Raw genomic sequence first — 26,916 nt, 5'->3', positions numbered from 1 at the left:
ATTTAGTTTACTTAAAAATATATTTGTATGATCCCCTGTCTGGAGGGTTTGTAGGACCTTCAGTCTGCTCAGGGCTGGGCTGACAGAAAGGTTGTAGGGTTTAGGAGGAAAAAATGTGAGGTTTTGCAGGTGTAGTGAAATAAAACCTGTGTCAGTACTGGTGGAAAGCCCCAGGGTTGCATTGGGCAGAGGTTGAGTACAAGCCCAGAGTGCGATTGATACAAATGAAGCAAAGTGTGTGTTACCTACCTTGGGAGCCTGGCCTGCAGGGGGGGGGAAGTTCTTGTTCCCTTCTGCTTGACACTGGTCAGATGCATCTAAAATATTATCCTCTTAGCTCAAAAGGGTCAATGAGAAACTGAAGAGAGTTTAGCAGAAGGCCTCTAAGATGTCCAGAAACCCACCATCACAGATGTGCTCAGGGAGCTGTTTCCTCTTGTGAGGAAGAACCTACAGGAGTCATCTAACAGCCACCTACAACTACTTGAAAGGGCAACTTTGGTCGTGCGAGATGGTGCAAGGAGCAATGGCCACGTAGCGCAGCTCAGGAGGTTCAAAGCTGTGCCAGTAGCACCGCTTCGAGCAGAAGGTTGAGCTGGAGCCCTTCAGAGCTCCTTCGTAATCACAGCTTCTGGAATCCTGTGAAGAGCTCACTCAAACTTCAGGGTAAAATGTGCAGCAGCTGTCTAGCACTGTGGTCTTGAAGCAAACAAAACCTGATCTGGCGAGCCTGAATGTGGCTTTGTTCTGATGTCTTAGGAGTGACTAATGCCATGAGGGGGTGGAAGGCGGACACGGACAGGGAACATCTGGACTGTCACCGCATGGCCAGATCACCTACAGATTGCCTGTTTAATGTGGCTCTGGCAGTGGTGGGTTTAATGTTGCATTTTATTGAAATCTAAATTGTGACGAGCCTTCTGTGTGTAGGTAGGAGGATGTTTTAATCCTGATCTGAAAGAACGTCAGGCAGGAACTGGTACGTGAGGGATTAAAGTGGGACAATCTCTGAGCTTGTCTGCAATGGGGACAGCTTCAGGATGTTGTTATCTGGGTCGAATTTTTAGGCAGGAGGTGGCGAGGAAACGAAACAGATCTTGTTTTCACATGCAACGTAGATACTCCATTGCAGTCCTGGCAAAGATTGCTGCCTTGTGAGTGAGATTTAATTTTACCCTCTGTACTCCTACTAGACAGAAACTCTTCCGTGTGTCAGGTTAACACCTAACAGGTTTTTAGGTTAACACCCGTGCACATTTCTCAGCACGCCAGCAACGTGTGTGGTAAAGAAGGTGCCTGTTAAGCACGTGGTTTTGCCCTGTCAGACTATCGCTTGGGGCAAAATAGTTTAATGTGGGGTTTATCAGCTGATGTCGATGTATATGGGGTCTGGCTTCTCTCCTGGGTCAGCTGCACCTCATCAGCGCAGACTGACAGCTACTACTCCCCTCTTAGCTCATGGGGTGAATTCTTCCACCGCAGGATATGACAAATTTTCGTTGACTTCAGCGTGAGGTTGTCACACCCTGTGGGAAGAAGTGGGTCCACTACAGATACTGCTCCTCTTGAGATTTCCCAACAAGGATGCGTAAATCTCTTTTGTAGCATTTCCACTGTGTGCCGTGGCCTCAGCTGTGTTATCATGTGGCTGAAAAGCCTGATCCCCTCACATAGGAAGCCTGAGCTCCATCACGTCTTGGCCTCTTGGCTGTGTCTTGGGTTTACAATATGAAACTGATAAGCTGAATATTTTGGGGAGGGAAGAGGGTGCAGAATTATTGAGCAGCTGGTACATCTTGCGTTAATTAAAAGGTGAAACTGTGCTTGAAAAAATACACTATTAAAAGGCACTAAGGAGAAAATGGCTGTAAGAAGGCAAAGCCACATTTCTTCATGGTCTTGGTGAATGTCTGCACACTGTCCAGTTTGGTACTGATGGCTTAATTTAAGACTCTGCAAATGCTTATAAGGTGTTCCCAAATGCAAAATGACACAGTGGAGCGACGTTGGCAGTGCTGCTCTGCTTTGGCTTTATTTTTGACTGGTTGGCTTAAACCGTTCCATCTACTGTCGTGGCTTTTTGTGATTCATTTTTAGAAAGTGCAAGCACGGAAAGCTGTCTGTCTGGCTTACTTTACGGATTATGTCCAAGATTTTCAGTAGCTTAGATATGACCACGGTCTTCCTTCCTTCTGTCTGAAGGATGGCCGCCAGATTGAGCAGCAGCCTGCATCACACCGCTGACGCACATCCAGGGAAATCCGGGAGCTGTCTGCTGGAACAGCTGCTTGCCTTTTTTTTCCGAAGTAAACTAGGAAAAAAAAAGACTAAATTGAGCAACAGTGTGTGATACTTGAGCCACCAGTGCATAGACTCATTGTCTCCACCGCCTTCTTAATCAGACGTTTGATAAGCAAGTTAGAGCAGCACTTGGGAATTTTGAATGTAGTTGACATGTTCTGGTCTGTGAGGAGTTGCAGGGCTGCGCCTGTGGGCAAGTTGTTCAGAATAATGATTATTCGCAATCTGAAACTTCCAAATCAGAGAGGAAGCAAAGGAAACATGCTTAAGAGATTAAATTTTTTGTTACTTTTTAAGTGGAAATATTCTAACCAGTGTGCTTTTAATTGCAAGTGATGCATTTTAATGTGTTTCCTTCAGCTCGTGCTGCTGAAGAGAATTATATCCAGTACAGAGAATCCTCTTTATTTCACTACTTTGTCCAGAAGAAAGGGTTGAATTGCTGTTCTAATTGATGTTAAAATCCTGTAGCTCTCTTTCTGGGGAGGGGTGGACAGCAGAAGGCACAGAACGACGAGAGCAGCAGCGAGGTCCCCGCAGTGCCCAGGCGAGGGACGCTCCGTGCTGCAGCAAAGCGAGTGTGTGAAATGGGTCACGAAGCCCAGCCGCTGTCAGCCCCTCGGACAGTCCAGCACCGTGTTGTGATACAAGTCGTTTATATCGAGATGGCAAAACAGCATCCCTGTTGCACTATGAGTCGACCTAAGGAGAGCTGTCGAAGCAGATCCATAGCGCAGGCTCCGGCAAGCTAATGAGATGTACGCTCGGTATCACTTCTTGTTGTTAAAGCCAATGGGCACAACAAAGCCTGATTTCTCCAGGTTTTCTTTTCCTGTTCCACATGTTTTTGCTGGACAGCCATGAAAATACAGCTTATGGATATGAATGCTGGCACTAGACTTGTTTAAAAAGGAAAAAAAAAGCGCCATTGCTCCCTTCTTATTAACTGCTTATTTCTGTCTTCTGCATCTTCATTGCTAAATTATTGCTAATGATTATGAGGGAAGTTAAGGAGAGACATTCATAGAGTCTGTAATGAAATCTGCAGTTGGACAATAGAGGAATAAAATCTCTAATTATCCAGGCTGGGAATTTAGCCATGCTAGTGTGGCTATGTGTTCAGCAGTGATGATATGCAAGATTACGTGTCCCGCTGGACAGATCTGCAGCTGAACTGGCTCCGAGGGAGGCACTCACGATCAAGCTGCAATCCTGTAGTATAGAGAGCAAGTCATGCTAGGAATTGCACATGCAACTTCTAACTCTTTAAAAGGGACTTTTTCTGAAGCGTTTTGGGGGTGGGATGTTGGAATTGATGGTCAGCAAGGAAATAGCGTAACAGGGAATTTCACTTGGGTCGATGCTACAGAGACACGTATATAAAATATTGTAAGTGTATAAAATACAGCTTGTATGTGTGATTCTAGCCTGTGTGATTCGAAGGGCTTATGGTCCCGGAAGCTGCATCTCTGCTTCTTGAGAGTAAGCAAGCAATACATGTGCTGGACACTTAAATGGAAGCAGGTATTTTATTCTTTTGGTTTTGACCTATGGTCGGAACTGTTTATACAAAAGTTAATGTTAGCAGCAAGAGGTGCAAATGCTAATACCTAGACAGGGTTAAACCAATTGCAGTGTAACTCTTGTGTTTTTAGTTAATTCTGATGTAGTTTCATTCCTGTCTTTAATATAGTTAAATGGTATATTCTTGAAAATAATCCAACAGTCTGTTAGTCCTGCTCTGGTGCACAGTGCCAGCCTTCTATTGGAGCCATGTTTGGTTTTGAGTAATTTATCTATGAGTGACTAAGGGGAAAAAGAAGTGCTGCTTCTGACTAAGTCATTTTATTGCTTTTGCAGTTGAAAGAGAAACCAAGATATTGCTGACAGTGCAAGATATGTTATCCCCCTAAAATATTTGACTTTGGCAATGGATTAGTATCAGAAAACAGTGCTCCTTAATTCATCGTTTGAATCAAATGATTTATGAGTGGTAGTGTGCAGTACTACATTATATAAATTTTCAGCACTGCTTCTTCCAGTAAAAAAATCAGGTGAGTAGTCTAGACAGAGGTGACGGAGGATTTCCCTCTGGAACGGGAACCCAGCAGAAGCTGAAAACTGGAGCAAATCTGATGGGGGAGGATGGGGCTTGGGCCTCTTCTTATTTCTTTTCTTGTTTTTTTATACTCTAGTTTGCTGGCAGTCCATCCAAAACCAGTTGGCTGTATTAATTCTTCCTAAGTGAAAGCTTTACATGGGTGTAACTCTTTCTTTTCTTTGGCAGCCAAAACATTTTTATTTCCAAAGGCAGAAAGTCTGGGTTTTTCTTCTTACGGTGCCATTTCTGGGTAATGAAGCTTCAGCTAACCCAGGACTTCACAAACATTTTAAATGAAATGAATTTTAAAAGATGGGGGAAAAGGGACACAAATGCAAACTGGGAAAGTGGGACAAGGGCAGCACTGCAGCTGCACGCTCAGCTGGAGGGCATGGAAAGGGCACGGTGGCATGTGTCATCATAACAGTTGAGAAGAAACACGTTTTAAAACAGCTTCTGAGGGCGTACTTTTTATTTAGCACCCATTAACCCCTAAACCTTGTTGCTGCAACGTGCTGATCTGCCAAAGGCCTCCATGGGGTTAGGAAGGATTATGGCCAGATATCAATATTAGCCTTGGCAGCTGTGCTACAACAACAAAAAAGGACATCAGTTTTGAGCTTTTCTGTGCCAGGGAATAAGTTAATGAATAAGTGGGCTTAAGAGTGATGCTTTCGGCACAGGGATGGTGCTGCGTGGAAGTGCCTGTTCTTGGGAATCCCAGATCCAAGGAAATCTGGGTCGTTCTGGTGCTCGATGCTCCAGGTGGGATTCTGCTGCTGATCTGTGTCGGTCCAGAGCTGGAAAGCAAGTTTAGTACCTGAGGGAATGAGGGACATCACAGGGGTTGCTGGTTCAGTGCAAGTTCATGATTGACACGGAGACCCTGCAGAAAACAGATGGGTCAGCCGTGTAATGAGCAGGCACACGTGTCCCATCACTGCCTGCGAGGTGAGGAAATCGTTCACGTGGGTTCCTCCTGTCTCTCTTTTCCCTCTTGATTTCTCTCGTGGAGCTCTCCTGGGGCAGTAGAGACTTTGATATTAAATCGTCTCTTCAGTTCATGTGGTTTTTTTCCTTGCCAACGTGGCTGGTGAGAGATTTTGTCTCCTTCTGGTCACGCTGCTGAGGCTCCTGCATTGAATCTTTCCTAGCGCCTTCCTTGCAGTGTAGCTGAGGACATTGCTCGTGTTTATGGATCCTTACCCAGATTTCCAGAAACTGGCAGTGTCCTTCTTGGCCGTGAGATCCGAAAGCCTGGAGTCCCACAGCAGTGCCAAACCAGCACATCTCTTCTCAGCAGCTTTCTGTTTCCCAGGGGGGACAGGTTGGTTTGTTCTGCTAAAAATCAGGTTGTGCCAGCTCCATGGGGCGTGAAATGTCTGGGCGTGCAAGCTCTGACGTGGAACAGCTCGTAGAAAATGTGCTTTTTAAGCTGCAGTGTCCCATATTTCTCCTGTTCCTCCATCTAAAAACACCCTATGGGCTCAGCAGGATGCTTCCTTGTAAAAGAGAACAGAGCGTTTGAATAAAGCTTCACAGTTATGAGGAGGGAGGCGCTGCAGGTTTTGTGTGTTCAGCATGGAAATCTTGGTGTTTTTATAAAGTACCTAGGGACTTTTTTTAATGCAGGGACAATTTCCTTCTCCTTGATGTCCCTCGGAGCTGGTTTTCTGCAGGGGCTCAGCCGGTCCGCTAGCTTGGTGGGGTTTTGGGGCTCTTTCTGTGAGGGGTATTGTGTGTGGTCGGCTCGTCTGAGATCTGAGAGCTGAAGGAAGTAAAGTCTGTGTTTTTGTGAGTTGAAATACTTGAGGAGAAATAATTGACCATAATCTGACAGCGGATCTAGCTATGCAGAGGACAGCTCATCACCATGTTAACAGAAATGGGCTTTCTAACGGAAATGGAGCTGATGGATGTTTTCTAATTATTCCCTTGTGTTGCAAATGTTAGAGAGCCAGCTTGAAATCTCTGCCCAGAATTCAGAGCCTTAATTTGTTTGACCTTTTCACTGCTGCAGACACAAGGCTGTATGAATTGCAGTCATCTCCGTTAATTTCTCTATTGTTCTGGGGATGCAAATGAGCGTGTTGTTCTGCAAATACTGCGTGGAAGATGGGGTGATGCAGTTTGGGGTTAGGAAGAATTCACAGTGTGTTTGGGAGGATGCTGAACCATGTTTTACCGCAGGGTTCCCCTTTCAGACAGGTTGAGGGCCATCCTGCTGCCTGGAGCTGGGATTTTGCTTAAATACACTGATGCTGGAGGGTTTTCTCTCCCTTTCTGTGTCTGTCTTAGAAATAACCACATATTCTGGCGGATATATTTCTCATAGAAGTCACTTGTTTTTTGCCTTTGGGCACATCTGTGTTGAACAAAGAATGGCACATTTCAGATAAGGTATCTCAAGGATGTATAATGCTCCACTATCATCCTCTTGGCTTGAAAATATTATTCCAACTAATCAGCCTAAAACCCCTTTGAAGGTGCCTGTGGGTTTTCCACTGGTTTATCAGGAAGACTTTTTAGGCTTGCTTTCCTGTTTTAGTGAAGGAAAGATACAGTTGCCAGGCATCAGATGGATGTTCTGGTACCAAGCGTGTGTGCATGTGTGTCGCTCTCGGTCTGTGAATCACCAGTGCGTGAAGCAGTCATTTTTGGTAACTAGGAGGCAGACGAAATTGCTGGTTATGATTTGAAGTCTTTCCCACAGCAGAGCAAGCAAAAGGGATGAATTAGAGACAGGAATAGTAGCGTGGCCTTTTTTTCTTTTTGTGTGCAGGAAACCTCAAAGCATATAATAAACTATTGCCATTTTGATTACCAAAAAAAATAAAGGAACCCTGAATGCAGAGATAAAATAAGAAAACCTCAAGCTTAATGGTTTTGCCAGTAATAAAAATACATCACAGAACAAAAGGGTGCAGAATGTTTTTTTTTATATCTTGTATTCATTACGCTGGATTGAAAAGAAGTTGGCAAAAGTATATTTTTAAAGTCCCCACTTCGCTTGTAGTTTCTTATTTTTGCCTGGGAGGAGTGCCTTCGTGGCTGGTCAGGTGGGCAGCCAGCAAGAATAGCAGCAAGTATGGGAAAAGACATAATTAGGGTAGTATTAATTGCTCGTATCAGAGGATTTCTTTTACAACAGCCTTTTAATTCCAGCTGCCCCACCGCAGTGCCGTGCGCTCTCCAGTGATGCCCGTTTTAGTCCTGGAAGCCGCGCAGGGCCTGGCCGGGGACTCGCTGAAATCCACCGCTGCTTTTTGACTTCTATGAACAAAGAGCCATTAAATTACACGAATACAAAGCTCCTTCGGGCTGTTCTGCACCAGTGGGACTTGTTTGAATCCTTATAAATACATTGAACTGACGTTGGCGCTTTAAGTAAAGCCTTTCATCTCCTTTCTATGTAATGAGTAGATCCTTGGCCGGAGTCCGTAATCTGCTTCCTTCTCTCATCTCTTCCCTCCCCCCCTATTCTGAACCTGCTGCTTCTCATTATTTTTGAGATTCATCCCGTTGTCTGCCGAGCTTTCCCCCATTGCAGAGCAGCTGAGGTGTTGTATGTGAGAGGGGGAAAAAGTGGTAGAGAATGCTGTTTCTCTCTGGACACAAATCAAGCTGCATTTTAGTCACAGTTCGCTGGGGTTTGGTGCATTGCACTGATGCAGTTTCTCACTGAGTGTCTTCTGCTATCTGTTGGAAGAGCCCGAATTATTTTCTTCCTTATCCTCTTGCTCTGTGTATGAGAACACAGCACCTTTCTAGTGCTACTGGGATGTGGTGGGGGGAAATGCTAAAATCCTGAGTCAGCATTCCCTATCTGCTGTTCTTTTAAAATCAAAGGAGGATTTTTTTGGTCTCCAGCACTGACCAAACCCAGAGGATCCAGCTGTTCTGCACAGGGATATGTGGACCAGCTGCTGAGCTCCACCCAGGGTAACAGTCTAAGCAAAGCAAAATGCTGCTTAATCCCAAGTCACTTTTTGTGCCCACAGTTTAACTTGGAGTTCCTGCTCTCAAATACTTATCCTTTGGGGCTGAAGCTTGGATCGCTTCAAATCCGTGTCATTACCGAAGCGGTATAAAATGTGCAATTGGATTTGCCGGTGTCTGGAGGGAATATTGTGTCCTTGCAGGTTCATGGGAGTCGCCTGTCCACGTTGATGGGGAGACTGCGCCTGCTTTCAGCTGCTTCTTGGCAGTGTTTAGCTCACTGGCTTTGCACGGCGCTTGACAATGGTTTTTCCACGAGGCGCGGCGCACGGCGGTGCCCGGAGCTGGCTGCTGTTGGGCCGCTGCTCGTTATGAAACTGGATGCTGGTGGTTGGCACCGGCGCGCCGGGGAGGGCGGCAGATCCGTGCTGCGGCTGAGACGGATCCACCGCGCTTGCAGCTGCAGCCACGGCTCTAAATCTTCTTTTTCTGCACAGAATATAAGCAATTGGAAAAGCAGGCGGTGCATGTGCTTATAGTTGTAGCTTGTAGAGCACTTAAGTCGTGTCCCCTCTGGACTTTGCTCATTTGATCTTGTGTGCATCACAGGCTGTTAAGTTTCACCCAGGTATCTCTGCATTAACTCAGGAATTTCAGCCTAATCCAGTTTTGCTCGGGGGAGACAAGAGGGAGGTTAATTCCTGATCTTCTCCATGGACAGATGATTGATTAGGCGAGAGGTGCTTAAGTGGTCCTAAGAGAGGCATATCCCACATTGAAGTAGGAGAACACACTGGGGGAAGGATTTGCCTCCCATCTGTCCTGGGGTAGGAATTATTCCTGACACCAGCTCTGATGACAAACAGTGACCTTCAGCATTAGCTCTTAGAAAAAAGGACTGTGTGAGATGCTCAGCAACTTTTCAGAGGAAAGCACCCATGCCCCCCTGATCTCCTCTATCAGTTTCCTTTGCTGCCACAAATAAATTTAACACCACCAAATCTTCCCTGATCCTGATGGACAACTGCTAAAGCTCCAAAATATCCAATATAAAAGTTTATTAACACAGGACTGAATGGTAGGAACAAGCTGAGCTAGATAAAGGTAATTGCATAAAGTAATGAGCTAAATGGAGAATTTGTGGGTCCTGGTCCAGAGAGAATGGTCACATCTATGTAGGCAGGATGCTCTGTGCGCACAGGCTGCACAACAGCTCCCGGAAACTTTATTTAAAATATATTTTCTACAAAAGGGTTTTAATCTGAGTAGTCTGAGTAGTTGGGCAGTAGTGTATTATCTTGCCCACTTTCTCCATTTTGGTGACTATTGAAAAGTTTAGCCACTTTGCCAGTGTGGTGCCACTGTTTCCAGCTCTTGGATCTTATTTCACTTTTACATCAATAATGAAACCCCATTTCCATATTGTCAGATACTAACCATCCATGCCTAGTGTTCAAATTGTGGCTTGGCCTTTGTAAATGCCTTTTCTTCTTAAGCTAATGCCTATTTAATTAAAGAAAACGAAGCAAATCCCAGCAGTCTTGCTTGCAACCCTCTCTTTCACATTCTTGTGCTTTTTAAGAACAACCCACCCTGTTACTCCTGCTTCATCATACATGGCCCTGCAATGGGCAGGACACGTGGTGACAATTCTTTTGTGTGCCAGGCGCTGAAGTCACGTTGGTCTGTCAAAACGTGCCTTTTGAATTGGCTTTGCCCAAGAGCAGTAGGTGTCAACAGCTCCTATTTCAGTTTCTCGTTAGAGTTGTTGTATCGACAAGCTTGTCATCTGCGGTCGCGGTCCCTCGGGTAGCAGAGGCTAATTCTGCCCTCCAGGCCCGTTCTGAGGTAGAAAAAGTGGCATATTTCTATCGCTGGTTCAATGAAACAGTGACACACAGCAGCACTGCTCTGCTTTATGGTCCAGAGAGCGTTTGAAACGGAATAAATCTTGCAGTCCTGCTAAAACCAAGCCACAACACTTTTCAGGCTGGGTAAACGTTAACAGCAGGCTGACACGAGTTTCTTGCAGGCTGTCATCTCTGGCTTTAGCCACCTTGGGCAGAAGAATCTGGTCAAAACCTGTGAGGCTCCTTCTTCCCTTAGGGGGATGATCAGATCTCCAGAATTATGTTCAGTATAGTCCCTGTTTAAGCCACTGATCCGGGAGCGGAAAGTTGTTGTTCCCAGATCTTTTGGAAGAGTCACTCTAACAGGATGAGGCTGCCAGGTCTCCAGAGACTTTAATTATCACACTGTAATTCCATCTGTGACCTTAATAAAGATGATGTCTTGAGGGGTGATCTGCTTTCATGCTCCTTTTGCATGCTGTGGGTTGACACATGAATGTTTGCATTTTTGGCATTCTTGATTTTTAGGTTTTTCTTAAAACGAGAAGAGAGACTGTGTGAAAGTCAAAGGAAGTACAGTCAGTCAATGCAGTTGGGGTAGAATTTGCACAGCTGCCAAAATGAGGTTCAGATATTTTACTGGGTAATACAAAATAAATGTTTAATTCATAGTGCATAACACTTTAAATAAATATCACTTGGCCACCCTCTAATGAGGATACGCTTGACCGTTGACACCTCGTATTCTGGATGTAGTTTCTCTGACTATATTTTATGGCAGTCTGTACATTTTAGAAAAATAACGTTCAAAATATAATTTGTTCAGTCTTGTCTAAAATTAATCTTCAGTTTTATAATACCATGTTTGAAACCCTACATTTAAATTGCTGCTTGGAGACAGCCTTCAGGATTAAAACTGGCTTTTATAGAGCAAGAAACCGCAATGTCATATGCTAGATGGTAGCAACATCTAGATACGCTGTACTTTTAACTAAAGACCTTGATGTTTCTCCTCTATTTTCCTTTCTTGAGAGATGTTTTCCTGCTCCCTGCATCCCGTGCGATGCTGGATCCACCTGCATGCAGCTTCCCTGGAGGTTTCCCCTGTGCTTAAGGAAGGGAGCGGTTATTTAATTTTTGAGCCTAACCGCACAAAGGAAACAGGAGTTTGTTTAATCATCATTCTTCCCCTCAACAAACAGAGACTAATGCCTATCTCCCTGCTTTTTATTGAATAACTAGAGCCATTTCTTGGACTAACTGGGCAGAGGGTGAAGAGAAGGGCTGTGGATGCTGGTGCGGCTGCAGGAGCGATCCTGACGCTGCTGGTTGTGACAGGTGGGACGGCAAAGGGAGCAGAAGGAAAACAAAACTGCGGCCACTGTAAATACGGATTTCCTAGGTAAACAGGGATTTGTGTAGTGCAAATCTCATCCGCTGAAGTGTGTTATTTGTTGCACATGTAGGGAGTCCCTCCTGTTATAGCCACAGTTGCTGGATTTTGTGCTTTTTACCTTTTCTTAAGAGTTAAATGTCTCCGACTTTGGCCAACCTTAGTTCTTACGGCATCATCATAATAACGCTGTGCCCTCTCTTTCTGGGAAGATAAGAGGTTAGGATGAAATGAAGGAAGATAAGGGGGAGGCAGTTCTTGACCACTGCTGAATGCGCTCTCTGGGCTCCTCCAAACCCCTCGGCAGCTTTTCACATCGTCTCCCCCCATTTTTACATCTGTAGTCAGACCCACACAGTGCCGATAACTGTTCAAGTATTGCAGTTTTGCTCGAGAGGGCTTGGCAAGCGATCACATACCTCTCCCAGCGTCTTCCCCCTCTGCGTTTACAGAGGGGCTGCAGCTCTTCCTTGTAGTTCTTGGGCGGAAAGCGCTGCCCGTTCTGCCGAGCAAACCTGCTGCAGAAGCTCGCTAGCACCACTCCCCTGGCTTCGGGAGCCCTTGTTTCTGCTGCCTGTGTCAATGCCAGGACTTAACCATCAGGGAAACCAGAATGTTTGCTCTGTGAGCTAATCTGCTCTTTAAAGATTTTAGATAATGTAATAAAATAGCTCAGCGGTGCATTGCAATTACCTTTCGCATTTCGTCATCTTTCTAAGATTTTTGTCTTCTGAAACCGGGACTGTATTTTTAGTACAGTGCAATCAAAAATGTCTGGCCAAGAACCTGATGTAGTACCTAGGAAAATTGACATATTCCTTTAAAAGTCTTCCAGAGCTGTGGTTGCCTCTGAGTATTAAACTCCATTTGTTATGTCCTGATTACATAGTTTGGTCTGCGTTATATATGGCTTGGATTTATAATTTCATATACATGGACAGTTTGATCTCTTTCTTTTTTTTTAAATTTGTTTTTAATAGCAGAAAGCACAACCTAGACTTTTATTTTAGCATGATGTAAGCATAATTATTTAGTGGTCAAAGGAAAAAAAATACCTTATTTTGTTTGCCACTGAGGCTTACAGATTATTATTATTTTTTTCTTCATGGTTATGACCAAGAGATTCATGCTATTGAAACCCTGACCATTATATCAGGGTAATGGTTTCTGTAACTTGCAAGTGAAGAAAGAAACCTAACATAGAGGCAGCTCACTCACCAGTGGAGTGGATTTGATGTTTGGATTTGACATTGTTCAGCAATGACATGAATCGGTGCATCTCTCACAAACCTGCATCTTGGTGAGTTCACACAGTTTACCATACTTTCTGGCATTTTGCAGCACTCAAGGCACATATTATTAGCAGTAGTTCCAATTACTCTGGTAAGCTATGATCCCTTACTGTCTTCTGTTAAAGTCTCCAGTATATCTCTTTTATTGTAAGGAGATTTCCAGGCTGGCATTTATCACACATGGTGTCTGTGCAGAACCGCTGTGTGATGCCCTGTAGCCGGTAAAGCTCCAAGTGCCACCTTGAGTGAGTCACCCGCTGTTGTACCTGCACACGTTCTCGTGCCTGTGAACCACGTTTGGTTGCTCTTCTATGGAACATGGAGCAAAACCAGGGCAGAGCAGCTCAGGAAATGTCCTTTTCAGGACAGTTTCCAGTCTCAGTTAGTGCTGAGTGGGAGTTAGCTGAAGGATGAAGATGAGAAGGGTGTTTTGAATAGGGTTGGGGTTTGATGTGTATTTTTTGATGTCGCGGGGTTGTTTTACTTTCCCAGTGTATTGTAGCCCTTTGACAAAACCGAGAAGCTGACATTTAATGAGTCAGGCGGTTTCTTTCCTATTCAAAGTGGACGGGAGGGCTACACTACAGAAAAAAACCCAACCTGTGAGGAGCCTGGGACCCTGCACTTTCAGTGCCAGGAAGACTTGCTTTGATCTGCTTCTTGACTGGTTGCAAATGGCATGCTACATATGCTAAGGTGACGCTGTGGCTCTGCTGGCAGGTCACAAAACCTGGATGCTCATCTTGCTTTGTGTGGCAGGAAGGCAGCGTCCGGCAGGCACCAAGTGTGCTGAGCCTGCAGCTTTGGGCCGTGCCATTGCCAATCCAGCCATAAAAGCTTTTTCTTAGAAATCTCCTAGATGTGAAATCCCAGACCTCTAGAACATTCTGTACTTTTTGTTGAAAATCGAAGTGGTGAGCAATACAGCATGTTGTGTAAATCATGTGTCTGACTCCTCGCCCGTCCTAAGTAAGGCACAGAAGTATCCCTTCTGAGTTGGTGGATTTAGTGGAGTTTGTATGTGATTTCTTTTAACGTGCTTCAAATTAGTCATGGTGCTTTATTTCCTAGACTTCATTAAGCTTGTGGCCTGACCATAGTCACTCCTACCAGTTTACTGAATACTAGCTTTAATATCCGGATATAGATTTCTTCAATATCCTGCAATGCATTTTTTCAGTGCTCTTCTGGATAATGCTAATACTAAACAGTTTGTGATGCACCAGGCCCCTGGGCTACATTTTAAGGTTAGCATAATGCTTTCCATCTTGCATCTTTGCGCAACACAGACTGCTGTTACGTTTTGGGGTTTTTTTAGGACATAAAGTGCCTGAAAGGAGCATCTTGCTTAAAAAGTGCTACAAGACAACCCAGTGGATCAGCAAGCTTGCCTCTTCTGGTCTGCCCTTGTGCTTTCTCCCATCTGCTCTCACTCCATCTTTGCTCATCCTTTGCTTCTCTCTGGTTTTATCTGTGGGAAATACCATAATGGTTTCCATGGAGAGCAAGAGACCCGGGAGATCATCTCTGTATTCTTCTTGCTTAAAGGCCTGTAGAAGCAGATGCAATACCAGAAGGGGAAAGAAGAGTTCTCTTTTGACAGTTTGCTGAATGGTAAGATGGCACACTAAATAGATTTGGCTGGATTTGTCACCTGTGTTCCTCTGAATTAGCTGTTAAAATTTCTGTGAAGGTAGAAAACAACTATTTTGTCAGCCAAGAGGTCAAACTTCCCTCAGAGATAGAGTGCTGTTAGTCGCTGGTGTGTATATAGAAGCAGTTCTGGACCAGGTGTAGATTTGCCTTCTCCAAAAAGAAAAAAGCCTTTGAACGTATTACCATTGCCTTAAAAATAAAAATGAAAACTATCCCTTTGGGCATTTGAGAGGAGGCCAGACCTCAGAGGACTGCTGGAGAGAGACAGGTTTCTAACATCTGTTTTGGGTGGGTGGATGGATTGTATTTGACTTTGGCATTCGCATCAAGGCACAGGCAGCCCAGGCAGGGCTTGGTGAAGAACGTCATCCAGCACCGGCCACGCTGACCCGCTGGCACTTCATCAAAAAGTCCCCAAACAGTGGTGGGAAAAACAGCCCTGAAATGAGAATCTTGGGGTACATGCATAGCTCTTTCTGTAGACTATAGAGAAAAATACTGATAATGCCAAATTTAGCATCCTAAAGCACGTTGTTGCGGTAGAGAATGTCCTTGACAGATGATGTCCTTATGAGAGCCTTCCTCCCACCCGCAGCTCTCCGGGTGCCTCCAGGCCCTGCCAGATGAGCTGTGTTGAAGGGCACTGCTATTCTAAAATGCAAATAGCGTGTCAGTGCCCACCTTTGCTTTCTGACACAAGGTGCTACCCCCAGGGCTGAGTCAGCAATGGGGAGCAGCCACCAGCTGAGCCTCTTGGCAAAAACTCGCTCTTAGCAGTGTGTTTAAAGCCTGCTGTCGGCTGGGAGCACATCGAAGTGCTCATCGGGTCTATGTCAGAGCCCTTAGCTCCAGCTCAAAACCGCACTGAACTGGGGAACAAACTGCAGCTCAGATGACACGTGTATCTCAGAAGAGCACTGAGGAAAATGCCGCAGAAAGTAGTCCTGTGTGTCCCTCTGAAAGCCCCATTGAAGGGCTCTGGCTCCCTCGTGGACGTGCCTTTGTGGGACAGCAGAAGAACACAGTCCCCATCCATGCACCCTGCCTTCCCGGATCGGTGCCCGTCTGCGTCTGAACCGCGGCGATTTATAATGCCCCAAGGAAACGAGTACCCCTTTCAATGCAGCTTTAAGCTGTCAGGCTGTAAATTGTCTTGGTTCAGGAGCTACTTGAAAGCAGCCCTGCCTTCCTGCAGCAAGGAGAAGGCTTTCTGGCAAACCCAGCCTAAGTCATTTGCTATTCATGAGTCAAATCCCTGAAATGTCCTCAATCAACAACTAAAAATGTGTCGTAAGAAGACAAGGCATCGCTGTTTGGTGAATGAAGCTGCAAACTCTACCAGTCTTCTCCATCTGTTGGCTGAAGCTGCTTCTGCTTTTCTCAGCAATGACTTTTCCTCCCTCCCTGCCATGCTCCGTTGTGCTCAGCAGCATCCAGCACCCGCAAGGTTTCCTGAAGCAATGGGACTTTGACCCACTGTCGAACCCACCCAGAAGATCATGTTTTCCTGCTCCTCCCGCTGCCCCTTGTCTCACAGATGAATGGAAAGTGTCGTTCGGGTAAGGGAAGGTCCCTAATGAAAATGGAACAATTCCTCCAAGCTGCCTAGTTTCTGAATCCAGAGGGGCTGCAGCCTTCAAGGGGGAAGGAAGAGGACATAAAGCGGTAGGTGGGTGTGAGCAGAGACTTGGGGGATGGAGGGACCAAGCAGCAGTGGCTGCAGGTAACAGGTTTGGAGCCGGGTCCGCTCTCCCAGAACTGCATCTGTGGCAGCTTGCTCACAACCAGCAGAACAAAGGGTCTTCCAGATCAGGAGCAGAGGAACAAGGAAAACCCTAGGAAAGGACCAAAAAGCTCTTCATGTGTGCATGGCTAATGTTCTTAAGGGAGTTCAGTGTGCTGTGTGAATAGCACGTCCTTCACCAAGCTTGGGAATACTTCAGGCAGCGTTTAATTTATTTTTTGCTGTTACATTTCTAATGGTGGCTAATGCATTTACATTCAGCGTAACTGGGTTTATCGGTATCTGCATCTCCGGCTTTAATTTAGGTCATTACAAAAGCAGCAGCTGAATATTCTTTTTTGCCAAAGCTCGATGATGGATGGTGCACATCAGCAAAGCTTAAACACACCCGCTCGGAGGTGAAACCCTTGGTTTGACAGACCATGTGTAATGCAAGAGGCACTTGGTTACAGAGCACTGCAGAGTGAAACTGCTTGTTACTTTTCCAAACTGTGCCAGACAGCAGAGTTCCAGAAAACCTCAGACCATATACAGTTAGCCAGCAACGCTATGTGAAATCTTTAACCATATTTGAACGAACGGGCTAACTTGGACACGGCGAGGAGGGAAATGCCAGTCTGCCTGACAGCTCTTTTTAATAATGAGAAAGTTATTCCACTGACAGGAGGACAATTAAAGCTGTGGCTGCACAGAAAGATGTTGGCTTTCTTTGGGCTCAGAGCATACATGAAACTGCAGAGGAATGGGCTGGTCCCAAACCTGCGCATGTGCAGCTGTGCTTTTGCCTCCTTTTGCTACTTTTCAGGATGTTGAATCTGCACCCACCCAGCAAACCCTATTCAGGTGAGGCTCCAGTTTGCATTATTTGCTACTTTCTCCGAAAATATGCTTTATTTAAAATATATTATCCCTTGTATTTCAGCAAAGCAAGTAATAAAAATAGGTGACCTTTGTAGTTAGACCTATTAATGCACAGTTTGTGGGGCTTTTGATGTACAGGGCATGAAACTCAAATTCTTGAGAGATCATCAGCCCTCTGAATGGGCAGACTTCCTCTGCTGGTTCCCCCATTCATCAAGGAGCTGTAGCTTTTATAACCAAACTACTGTGTATTGCACTTATTTTAGATGTCAGAACTCTTTGAGTCACAGACCTTGTCATCGTATGGTTTTGGCAGTGCCACGTCTACACTGGATGGTGCACATATGTTTTCCAGTGATGAGACAAAGGGCAGATTTTGCCTTTAAGCTCAGCTTTAAGTCCTGTGTGGTAATGATACAAGCACAACAGAAACACTTTCGCAATCACGGCATCTCACTGTGGAAATTCTGTCTGCTGCGGCGTTACCGCACGATGCTCTTTGCCATCGCAGCCTGGAGAAGCTGCGTTATCCCAGGGCTCAGCTGTAGCATCTTCATGGGCTGACTCAAACATGTGGCTTCTCCACATAAAACAAGGGTTTGTGGCTTTATTTCCCTCCCCTCCTCTAAGCAATTATTAAACATATTGGCAAAAAATAAGAAAAAGAAGTGCATGTGTTTAAAACACACACATCAGAACAATGCTCTGCAGCTTTGGTGAACCCTGGAAGCTGTCACCCTGTGCTGCTCCCCGTGTGAAACAAACTCGTGATTGAGTCCAGACCCTTGTAGATGGTCTTCAAACCAGCTCCAGAAAGTGGTGGCTCTGGCTGAAAAAACAGATTGAAGATGAAGAACCGAACTGAGCTCTTAGGCTGGTGAAAGAGGAGCAGCGAAACCATCTGCCTGCGTGACAAATGTGACGTCTGTGTCGGGCACTGGTACTGTGGGAGTTTGTAGGGAGCTGAATGGCTCATTCTTATTTTCCACCAACAGGGAAGAAAAAAAAGATGTTCTTGTAAATCCAGCGTGAGATGAGGCGGGGATGCCCGGGCTGCCGCTGAAGTTTCTCTGAGCAGAGGGTTTCTTCTCCACCAAGCAGCAGCTTGTGGTGGCCTTGCCAAGTGTTTTGGGACCAAAAAGGCTCATCATCCATCATGGCTCGCAACTCCTACAAAACCACTGGAAGCGGAAAGTAGGTCCCAAATAGGAATCTTTGAATTCCATGGACAAAAGTATTTCAAAATGATTACATTACTGCCTCTTGAAAACACATGGTGGAAAATCGCACAGCGGCCCAGAAGAGGTCTTCTCTTCTCTAGTCTCTGCTCAGAGGAGACTGCATCCCCCTTTTCCAGCATCCAAAAAAATATGTGCCAGGGTGTCAGAAGCTTTCTGCTTATCATCTCCAAGAAACTACCCTCCAAGGGTCATGTGCTGCTCCTCTGAAATCCTCACACTTTGCATGAGAAAGAGCAGATGCTGACTTCCAAGGCTGCGGCTCTTTCTTCCATAGGCCTGTTGAAAGTCATAATGAAAACCAAGTTTTCCTTGTGCTCTGCCTGTACTGCGGGGCCTGAAAGCGTGGAGTTGACAACAAGGAAAAGGAATCCTCAGACAGTATATTTGATGGGCAAGTAATTTGGCATCATCCCTGACTCTGGCCTTTAAAGGAACAAACCAGCGGCGAGTCGCTGTGTTCCCGGTTGGTTTGGATGTGGGACAGAGGCAGTGAGCGCGTCTCTGCTGGAGACGGAGAGCTGAATCATCTGCCCCTCGGGTCAAGGCTCTGACTTGAGCAGGGGAGAGCCATGTGCAGAACAGCAGTTTGCACCAGGGCTCGTAATTTGGAAATTAGGCTAGAAACAAATTTTGATCACACTTTCTCAGGCAGCAGCAATGATAATTAGTCATTAACATCTATGATGTTCTGCTTCTTTAACAGTTGTAGGGTAGAACATTTGTTAATATCTTAATAGTGGTGTTTTATTTGTTTTAGTTTCTGTTAAATCAGAACCTTTTGGAAGAAAATCCTGCAATTGCATCCAGATCTCCTAAGGTTTGCACAGTTAAATCTAAATATCCTAAAATGGCATATTCTGTTTTATCTGGTTACTCCTAAGGTGTGAAATCCTTTCAGGTTGTATTCTGGTTTAAGCTCTAAAAACATAAATCTTTAGAGAAGCAGTTCCGGGCTTTATGGAGGTCACAGGGTGTGTGCCCAAGACACCCAAGGGGAAGGATGTTTCACTGAATGAGCAGCTCTCTCTTTTGAGAGTGCCGTGTGATTGCTCTGGTCTTTCTTTTCTTTACGCAGCAGGTCTGATCCAACTTATCCCCCTTACCCAAAGCAGGGGAGACCTGAGGAAAGAATCCTTGCTTCATGACGAGACCAGGTTCCTGTGTCCTCGTTTAGACCAGGAGCATGAAGCTAAGGCAGGGGTAAGAGGAGAATGCAGGGCCAGGAGGAGGAAACTTCACTCCTTCAGAGCTGGAGGATCTCAGTGAGTTCCCAAGTGCTTTGTATTGCTCCCACGTGTAGGTTTTGTGTAATGAGATCGTGAAGCTCAAGGTCAGAGGTGAAGTACACGATGCAAGTTTTGAAGACAGATTCATTTCTGAAGGTTTTCTTCTTTCTGTTGCCAAGCTGGGAATACTTTAAAGGCTACTTGGTTTGAGAAACTGCAAATGAATAAGTAATTTTTAAGCTCTTCTGCTTGCTTAAACAAGAAAGGGTTGGGAGAAGGACAGTTGTTTAATTAAGCAGCTACTTGGTAATGTTAACAAAAGGTTGAACTCCAGCAGTAACTCTCCTAATTCACAGATTCCTTGAGAATTCAATGACCTTGAGTTTACTCTGCTTGAAACTCGCTTTAGATACTTGGCTTCCCTTCTCGAATACTTTGGAGAGGAGAGCAGTGCAGAAGGCACTGCGAGGCTCTTGAGACAGACGCTGTTTCACTTAGTATCATATAAGAAGAGGCAATTGTGTTGTATAAAATAAACTTCTTGCTTCAGAGCGTGCCTGGAGTTATTGCACTCAGAGGTCGCAGTATTTCACAGCTGGATCTGCTGCTCCTCCAGCAGTCTGCTATGGAAACTCTGAGTACGGGCTGTTCGGGATGTCCAGCTGATTTTCTTGCCCTTCCCTAATTTATGAAACAAAGCAAATGCAAACCGGTGGTACATGATGAAATCTGTGTGAGAAGTAACTGGTCTAAGGATCGCATCATTTAATCGCGCCCAGAGCTCAGGTCTTCACTTCTCAGCTGAGAGAGGGGTCTGATCTCCCAGCGCCGGGTCTGGTTTCCTGCAGCATGTCCTGTAGTGGCGACTGGGGAGGTTACAGGGATGAACAAGTGGCCAAGTTCACTGGAAATCAGTGTTTATCCATCGCTTCCCCATGTTTGTCTCCATCATAGGATCTCTGCCCAGTCAGGGGTTAGCTGTGGGATCACACGTAAAGCATCGGGATTTAAAATGGAAAGCTAAACGTTAATAAGAACGCTGAATACACAGAGTTGTATCCAGGGAAGTCATGACCGTCTCCCCCTCCACCATGAGCACATCATCAGTAAACAAAGACTCACTGCCCCTTTCCATCAGATGTACTTGCAAAATATGTTCTCAGCTTAGCTGTATCAGTGATTTAGAAGCGAGAAAACCGGTGATCTCTTTGGGTTAATCGCTCCAAAGTGGCAAAGCTGTATTAGTGCAGCTACAATTATTTCATGCAGTTACTTGGTATGTGGGTGCAGAACATCTTTCATTTCTCTTCGACCAACCGACAGGAACGTGAGGTGACATCAGCCATCTTTCCAGCTTTTCTTTAGTTTGACTTTGCATCTGAAGCACATCTTGGGCATTTCGAAGCCCGCCATACAACGCGTCTTCTCCACAATTGCTTTTCATGAGACTTGTGGGGCTGCGTTTTCTGGGCCACAGTAGCACAATCTGGAGCTGTGAGAGAAAGCCCTCGGGGGCTAATCCGTGGCTGCAGGCCAGTTTCTGCATAAACTGGTCTTATTTTTAAAGTCCATTTTCTCCAGTACACTTTTTTTTGGCCTGCAAAAGACTTCTTCATTTAAAACGAAGAACGTAACACTCTCTCCTTTCAGTTGGTCGTTTGGACACGCGCCAGCGGTGCCCACAACAGCTGTACCACAGTTTAAACATTCAGTCTCTAATGGTTTGGGGAACATTAGGGTTTTTAAGGCTTCAACAGGTCTAGAGTAAATAGCGGTCAATAAAGAGTGGCTCTTCTTTGTATCCCTACGCTCTCAGTGCTCTGCACTAGAATAAAGCATGCTTAGAATATAATCATTGCAAAATTAATATCTGTGAAAGGCTCTTTTTTTAAAAAAAAAAAGAATCATAGAGAAACCTGTTTCGCTGAAAGCAGATTTTGCAAGAGTTCAGCTTGCAGGAGTCTGGTAATGGGCATGGGGAGGTTTGCACGTAACGTCTGTTTGGGACGTGCATGTTCTGGGCTTGTGTCGCTCCCCACGTGTGTGTCTAATGGCTGCTATGCGGGAGGAACAAATAAATTACAACTGTTCCTTTCTCTGTCCACTTCTCCCACCCCCCTGTTAATGCTGTACACAAGAAGCAGTTGTGATTTTTTTGCCTTCCTTATGGCTTTCCAGCATTGTATGGAGTCAAAAGCCCATGTGTGCTAATAGGTAACATTTAATGTAGTGTTTTAGACGCAAATGAGGTAGAAACTACGTTAGCAGCAATGGGCGATAGTCAGCATTACCCTTGTTCGTGATGGAACCCGATGCCCAGGACTAGCGCCGCCTTCATAATTTAAGCCAATTAATGCTGGTGGAGCTGTCGAACTGTATGGAGGTACCTGCTCATTTCTTTTGAGTTTTGTAGATGTGGGCGAGAAAACACAATCCATGTGGGGCTCCTTGTCGTGAAGGGGAGTCCCCAGACCCCTCCACCTCGGTCAGTGTCCGCAGGCGCCTCGGCCCGCGAGGGGTTAAACGGCTCAGTTGGCTGCTGCCCACTTGGACTTCATGTATAGCACTACATGCTACTGTGCAAAAATAGTTTGTAAGTCATTATACTCTCTGTAGGGAGTTGAGTAACCCCTTCCGATCCCTTTCTGTGTGTTTTCTATCAGCGTGGGGTGCACCTTGCTCCTGGATGGGGCTCAGGGCACAGGATGCTGGCACGTCCCGTGCCTCTCAATAAGGAGATGAGAGGGTGATGGAATAGGAGAGGGGGAGACTTTGTCGGAAAAACAATGAAAGTGGCAGCCTTACGAGGCAGTCTGCTGAAAAACAGGATTATAGCAAAGCCTGGCTACTGTGGTGCTTCTCATTAGTGGCACCGCAGGGTTGGCCGGGGCGTGGGGTTTGTGACAGTTGTCACCTTCTTGGCTGCAGCAAAGCGGCCGTTAATAGATGTTTCTGTTGTAAATGGCTTTATGTTGAAGCACCAGTAGGAGTCTGGCTGAGATATGTTTTATTTTCGGTTCCGTTTTCAAAGGGAGCTGGTTTTCGGAAGGGACAAGAAGTGGTAGTAAAAGTTCCAAAGTTACCCAGCTTAGCTAAGAGGTTACTCCTGCACAGTGAGCCTGAGCTTTAAAATAACGCTTGCTAATTTTATTTAAGGCCGTTTACTAGGGGTCCAGATCTTTACTTCCATTGGGAATTTCATAACATTTTCCTACCCATCGGTATCCTATTAAAACTTGGTTGTGTAATCTAAAAGCCTTTCTGCTTCTCTTAGCTAATTCAGAATGCCCTAGATGGCGATTTTGGAATAAATGCATTCAGGCTGCATGGTCTTGATTTTGTTTTCTTATAAATTCAAAACAAAATTTGAAATTAAGTCCTATTGTCAGTTTTCCTTTAAGTAATAGCTGCCTAATGACATGATTTAAGAATTTTTATCTGGTGCCACAATACTCTTGAGAAAGGCTGTGCCTATAATTGTAGTTAAAATGTCAGTGAAATCTCCAGCCTGTTACCATACACATTTAATACTTACATGTACATACATATATACATATATACATATATATATACATATATATAGTGTTAGAGAGGGTAGATCACTGGAATCAGTAAAAATACACGTGTGGGTCAGGTCGTGTTGGACGGGTCTTGTTCTTGCTGTGTGATCTCTCCATTGTAATAAAATTGCGATTGCAGGACTGAGTGGGTGTGATTTGAGGTCTCCTAGAGCCCTTAATAGAAGCAGAGAGGTTCAAAGTGGACAAAAAAATGAAGTGTTATTAGTAAAGGAAACCATATAGGGTACAAATGAAGAACAGTCTTTGGGTGAGCGGAAAAACACGTTTCTCAGGAAGGCAGAAGGTTCGTTTGATTTAGATAACTTTGCAATAAATAACATTTGTTCAGATTAAAATCCAAGCAGAGGCAGCTTGCTCCTGTGCTGTCCGCAGCGATACGCTGGATTTCAGGTTCCAGCGTGCGCACATCTGGTTTGTTAAGATAGCGGCAATGAAATCCAGGTGTGCGTTTATCCCTCAGATTCAGTGGCTGTCCACAATAATGGGAAAAATGCAACTGAAGGCCTAATAAAACAGGATTGCTGCTGGGTCCGGACAGCTGGTAGAAGCATCATATTTGAGTCATTCTCTCTTCTGTTTGTCTTTTGGATTTTAGCTCTTTGCTAATCTTCATACCTTTTTACACGTGCTTTATTGACTGTATTACCTATTGCGAATTCTGCTGCCAGGAGCGCAGGCGGGATCATCTGTGGAATGAATCTGTCGTATCAGCTCCTCTGGCAGGTTGATGACATTCGTGTTGTGACATAGATTTAGCTCCTGGTCTTTTTAGCTGTCCGCTGTCTAGGCTGGTGTATAACTTGAGCCTTGAGGGGTTTTTTGCTCTTGTTTTTTTGTTTTGTTTTGTTTTTCCCATCAGTTACTGCAGCTGAGTTCCTTTTCTTCAGTTCCAAAGGCTTCTGAATCTAATCTTAGCTCCCGATCTTCTTCTTTTGAAACAGCAATTTCCACTTAAAGGATGCTTTTATTCTAGCTTACATATATATGTTGTATTACCTGCCTTGTGGAACTGCTGCTGGGAATCTCATGTGCTTTTTATTTTCTGTTGACATTTTAAAGTGACGAGGGAACTGTCGCTTTGCCTTGCAGCACTTGAGGTAACACATTCGACATCTTGACTAAGACATTCAGCAAGCTGGATTGTTAATGTCTGAACTGCATTTGGGTGTCATGGAAGAAGCATCATCATACTTAATTACTATGGATATAGGAACCTTTTTTATTGTTCTTTATTATTATTATGAAAGCTCGTGGGAAGCAGATGAATAGTAAGAATTTTGTAGTGAACACTTCATGGTGTTTTTTCCTGGTGATGCTGTGTTGTGAAAAAACGAGTTTATAATCTACTTACTGCTCAGTTGTTTGGCCAACAGTGGTATGTCTAGAATGGGCTGTAGTAATCCCAAATCCACGGTAGATGTTTCTTTCACCAGTTTACAAGGAATAATCCTCTTAATTTCCTTGAATAGCAGCTGATATTGCTACAACCTGTGCCTAAACCCAAGAACAGCTTATTCAGAAAGCCGCCTGGCCCTGTGAGCCGGGAGCAATTTTCTCCCAGCGGGGGCGAACTTTGACAAGTACCGCGCTGCCGAGACACTGACTTCTCCGTTCTCTCTTCTAGATGCAGCAGCTGTTCTATGAAAATTACGAGCAGAACAAAAAAGGCTATATCCGAGACCTGAGGAACAGCAAAATCCACCGAGCGATAACGCTGCACCCCAACAAGAACCCCCCGTACCAGTACAGGCTGCACAGCTACATGTTGAGCCGCAAGATCGCCGAGCTGCGCCACCGCACCGTGCAGCTGCACCGGGAAATCGTCCTCATGAGCAAATACAGCAACACCGAAATCCGCAAGGACGACCTGCAGCTGGGGATGCCGCCCTCCTTCATGCGGTTCCAGCCCCGCCACCGGGAAGAAATCCTGGAATGGGAGTTTCTTACGGGGAAGTATTTGTATTCGGGTGCCGACGGGCAGCCGCCTCGCAGAGGAATGGACTCGTCTCAGCGCGAAGCGTTGGATGACATCGTTATGCAGGTCATGGAAATGATCAACGCCAACGCTAAGACCCGGGGGAGGATCATCGATTTCAAGGAAATCCAGTATGGCTATCGCCGAGTAAATCCCATGTATGGAGCAGAGTACGTTCTTGACTTGTTGCTTCTGTACAAAAAGCATAAGGGGAAGAAGATGACCGTCCCCGTGAGGAGACACGCGTACTTGCAGCAGACGTTCAGCAAGATCCAGTTTCTGGAGCACGAAGAGATGGACGCCAAGGAGCTGGCCAGCAAAATCAACCAGGACTCCGGATCCTTGTCATTCCTCTCCAACTCGCTGAAGATGTTCGTTCCCTTCCAGCTCAGCCGATCGAAAGTAGAGAGGAAGGAACTCAAAGACAAGAAGATCAACATTCTGATTCCTCTCTCAGGACGGTTCGACATGTTCGCGAGGTTCATGGGGAATTTTGAAAAGACGTGCCTCATTCCAAACCAGAACGTCAAGCTGGTTGTCCTGCTTTTCGATTCCAACTCCAACCCTGACAAAGCGAAGCAGATCGATCTGATGAGAGATTACCGCTCCAAGTATCCCAAGGCTGACATGCAGGTCCTGCCGGTGTCAGGCGAGTTCTCCAGGGCCCTGGCTCTGGAGGTCGGATCTTCTCAGTTCCAGAACGAGTCTTTACTTTTCTTCTGTGACGTTGACTTGGTGTTTACCACAGAGTTCCTCCAGCGGTGTAGAGCCAATACAGTTTTGGGTCAACAAGTGTATTTTCCCATCATTTTTAGCCAGTATGATCCAAAGATTGTTTATAGTGGAAAGGTTCCTAGTGACAATCATTTTGCCTTCACCCAGAAAACGGGTTTCTGGAGGAACTATGGCTTTGGCATTACCTGTATTTACAAAGGTGATCTTCTTCGAGCCGGTGGCTTTGATGTCTCCATCCAAGGCTGGGGCCTTGAAGACGTAGACCTATTTAACAAAGTCATTCAAGCTGGCTTAAAAACTTTCCGAAGCCAAGAAATTGGAGTGGTCCACGTGCATCACCCTGTTTTTTGTGACCCTAATCTTGATCCAAAACAATACAAAATGTGCTTGGGGTCCAAAGCTTCAACTTATGGGTCCACACAGCAGCTGGCTGAAATATGGTTTGAAAAAAACGACCCCGGTTTTGGGAAAAGCAGCAATACTAGTGGCTCGGTGAGGACAGCCTAATGTCCAGCTATGCTGGAAAAGACTTTTTTTTTAATTATCTAATTTATTTTTGGGAAAATGTTTTTTGATAATTCACTTTTGAAAGACCACACAGGATATATTTTAGAAATCATCGTTGTTTTCTTACAAAGCGCTCGTTTTGCGAAGAACAAGGCCGTTGGTTTTTTTGTTGTTGTCGTTGTTGTGGTTTTGATTTCGAACAAAACTGTGATCAATATTTGCCTTCAAACAAAAGATTTGGTTTAGAGTTATCTGACCAAGCAGCAGAAGTCTGACTTGAATTAGACTTTCCTTATGAACAAAAGATTGTTTCCCACCTTTTCCGTTGCTGTGTGCAGCACTGGGATTCTGTAAACCGGGACCGCGTGTGACGCCGAGTGACAAGCGCTGCGCTCGATGTTTTGTTGGGACTCCTGCCCTGCAGAGGTTCCGCTCCTTTTGTTAAGAGTAGCCGGGCATTTCTAAATTGCGTTAGAACAAGACAGATGGCGCTGGCGGTGAGAAGGGCGTTAAT

General features: G+C 45.2%; 1 protein-coding gene across 1 annotated transcript in view; it reads left to right on the top strand.

The window, feature by feature from the left end:
- Positions 1–26,402, top strand: part of CHSY1 (chondroitin sulfate synthase 1) — a gene marked incomplete at both ends in the record, with an annotated part of 71,167 nt that extends 44,765 nt beyond the window's left edge. Inside the window, one exon of the mRNA XM_080351551.1 lies at positions 24,810–26,402. Coding sequence (XP_080207677.1) covers positions 24,810–26,402 — 1,593 coding nt within the window. The remainder of the gene's footprint in view (positions 1–24,809) is intronic.
- Positions 26,403–26,916: the final 514 nt, after the last annotated feature.

Source organism: Nesoenas mayeri, assembly GCF_963082525.1.
Source record: "Nesoenas mayeri genome assembly, chromosome: 11".
Lineage (NCBI taxonomy): Eukaryota > Metazoa > Chordata > Aves > Columbiformes > Columbidae > Nesoenas > Nesoenas mayeri.
Note: the sequence above shows the minus strand (reverse complement) of the source record. Positions and strands in the feature narration are given on the sequence as shown.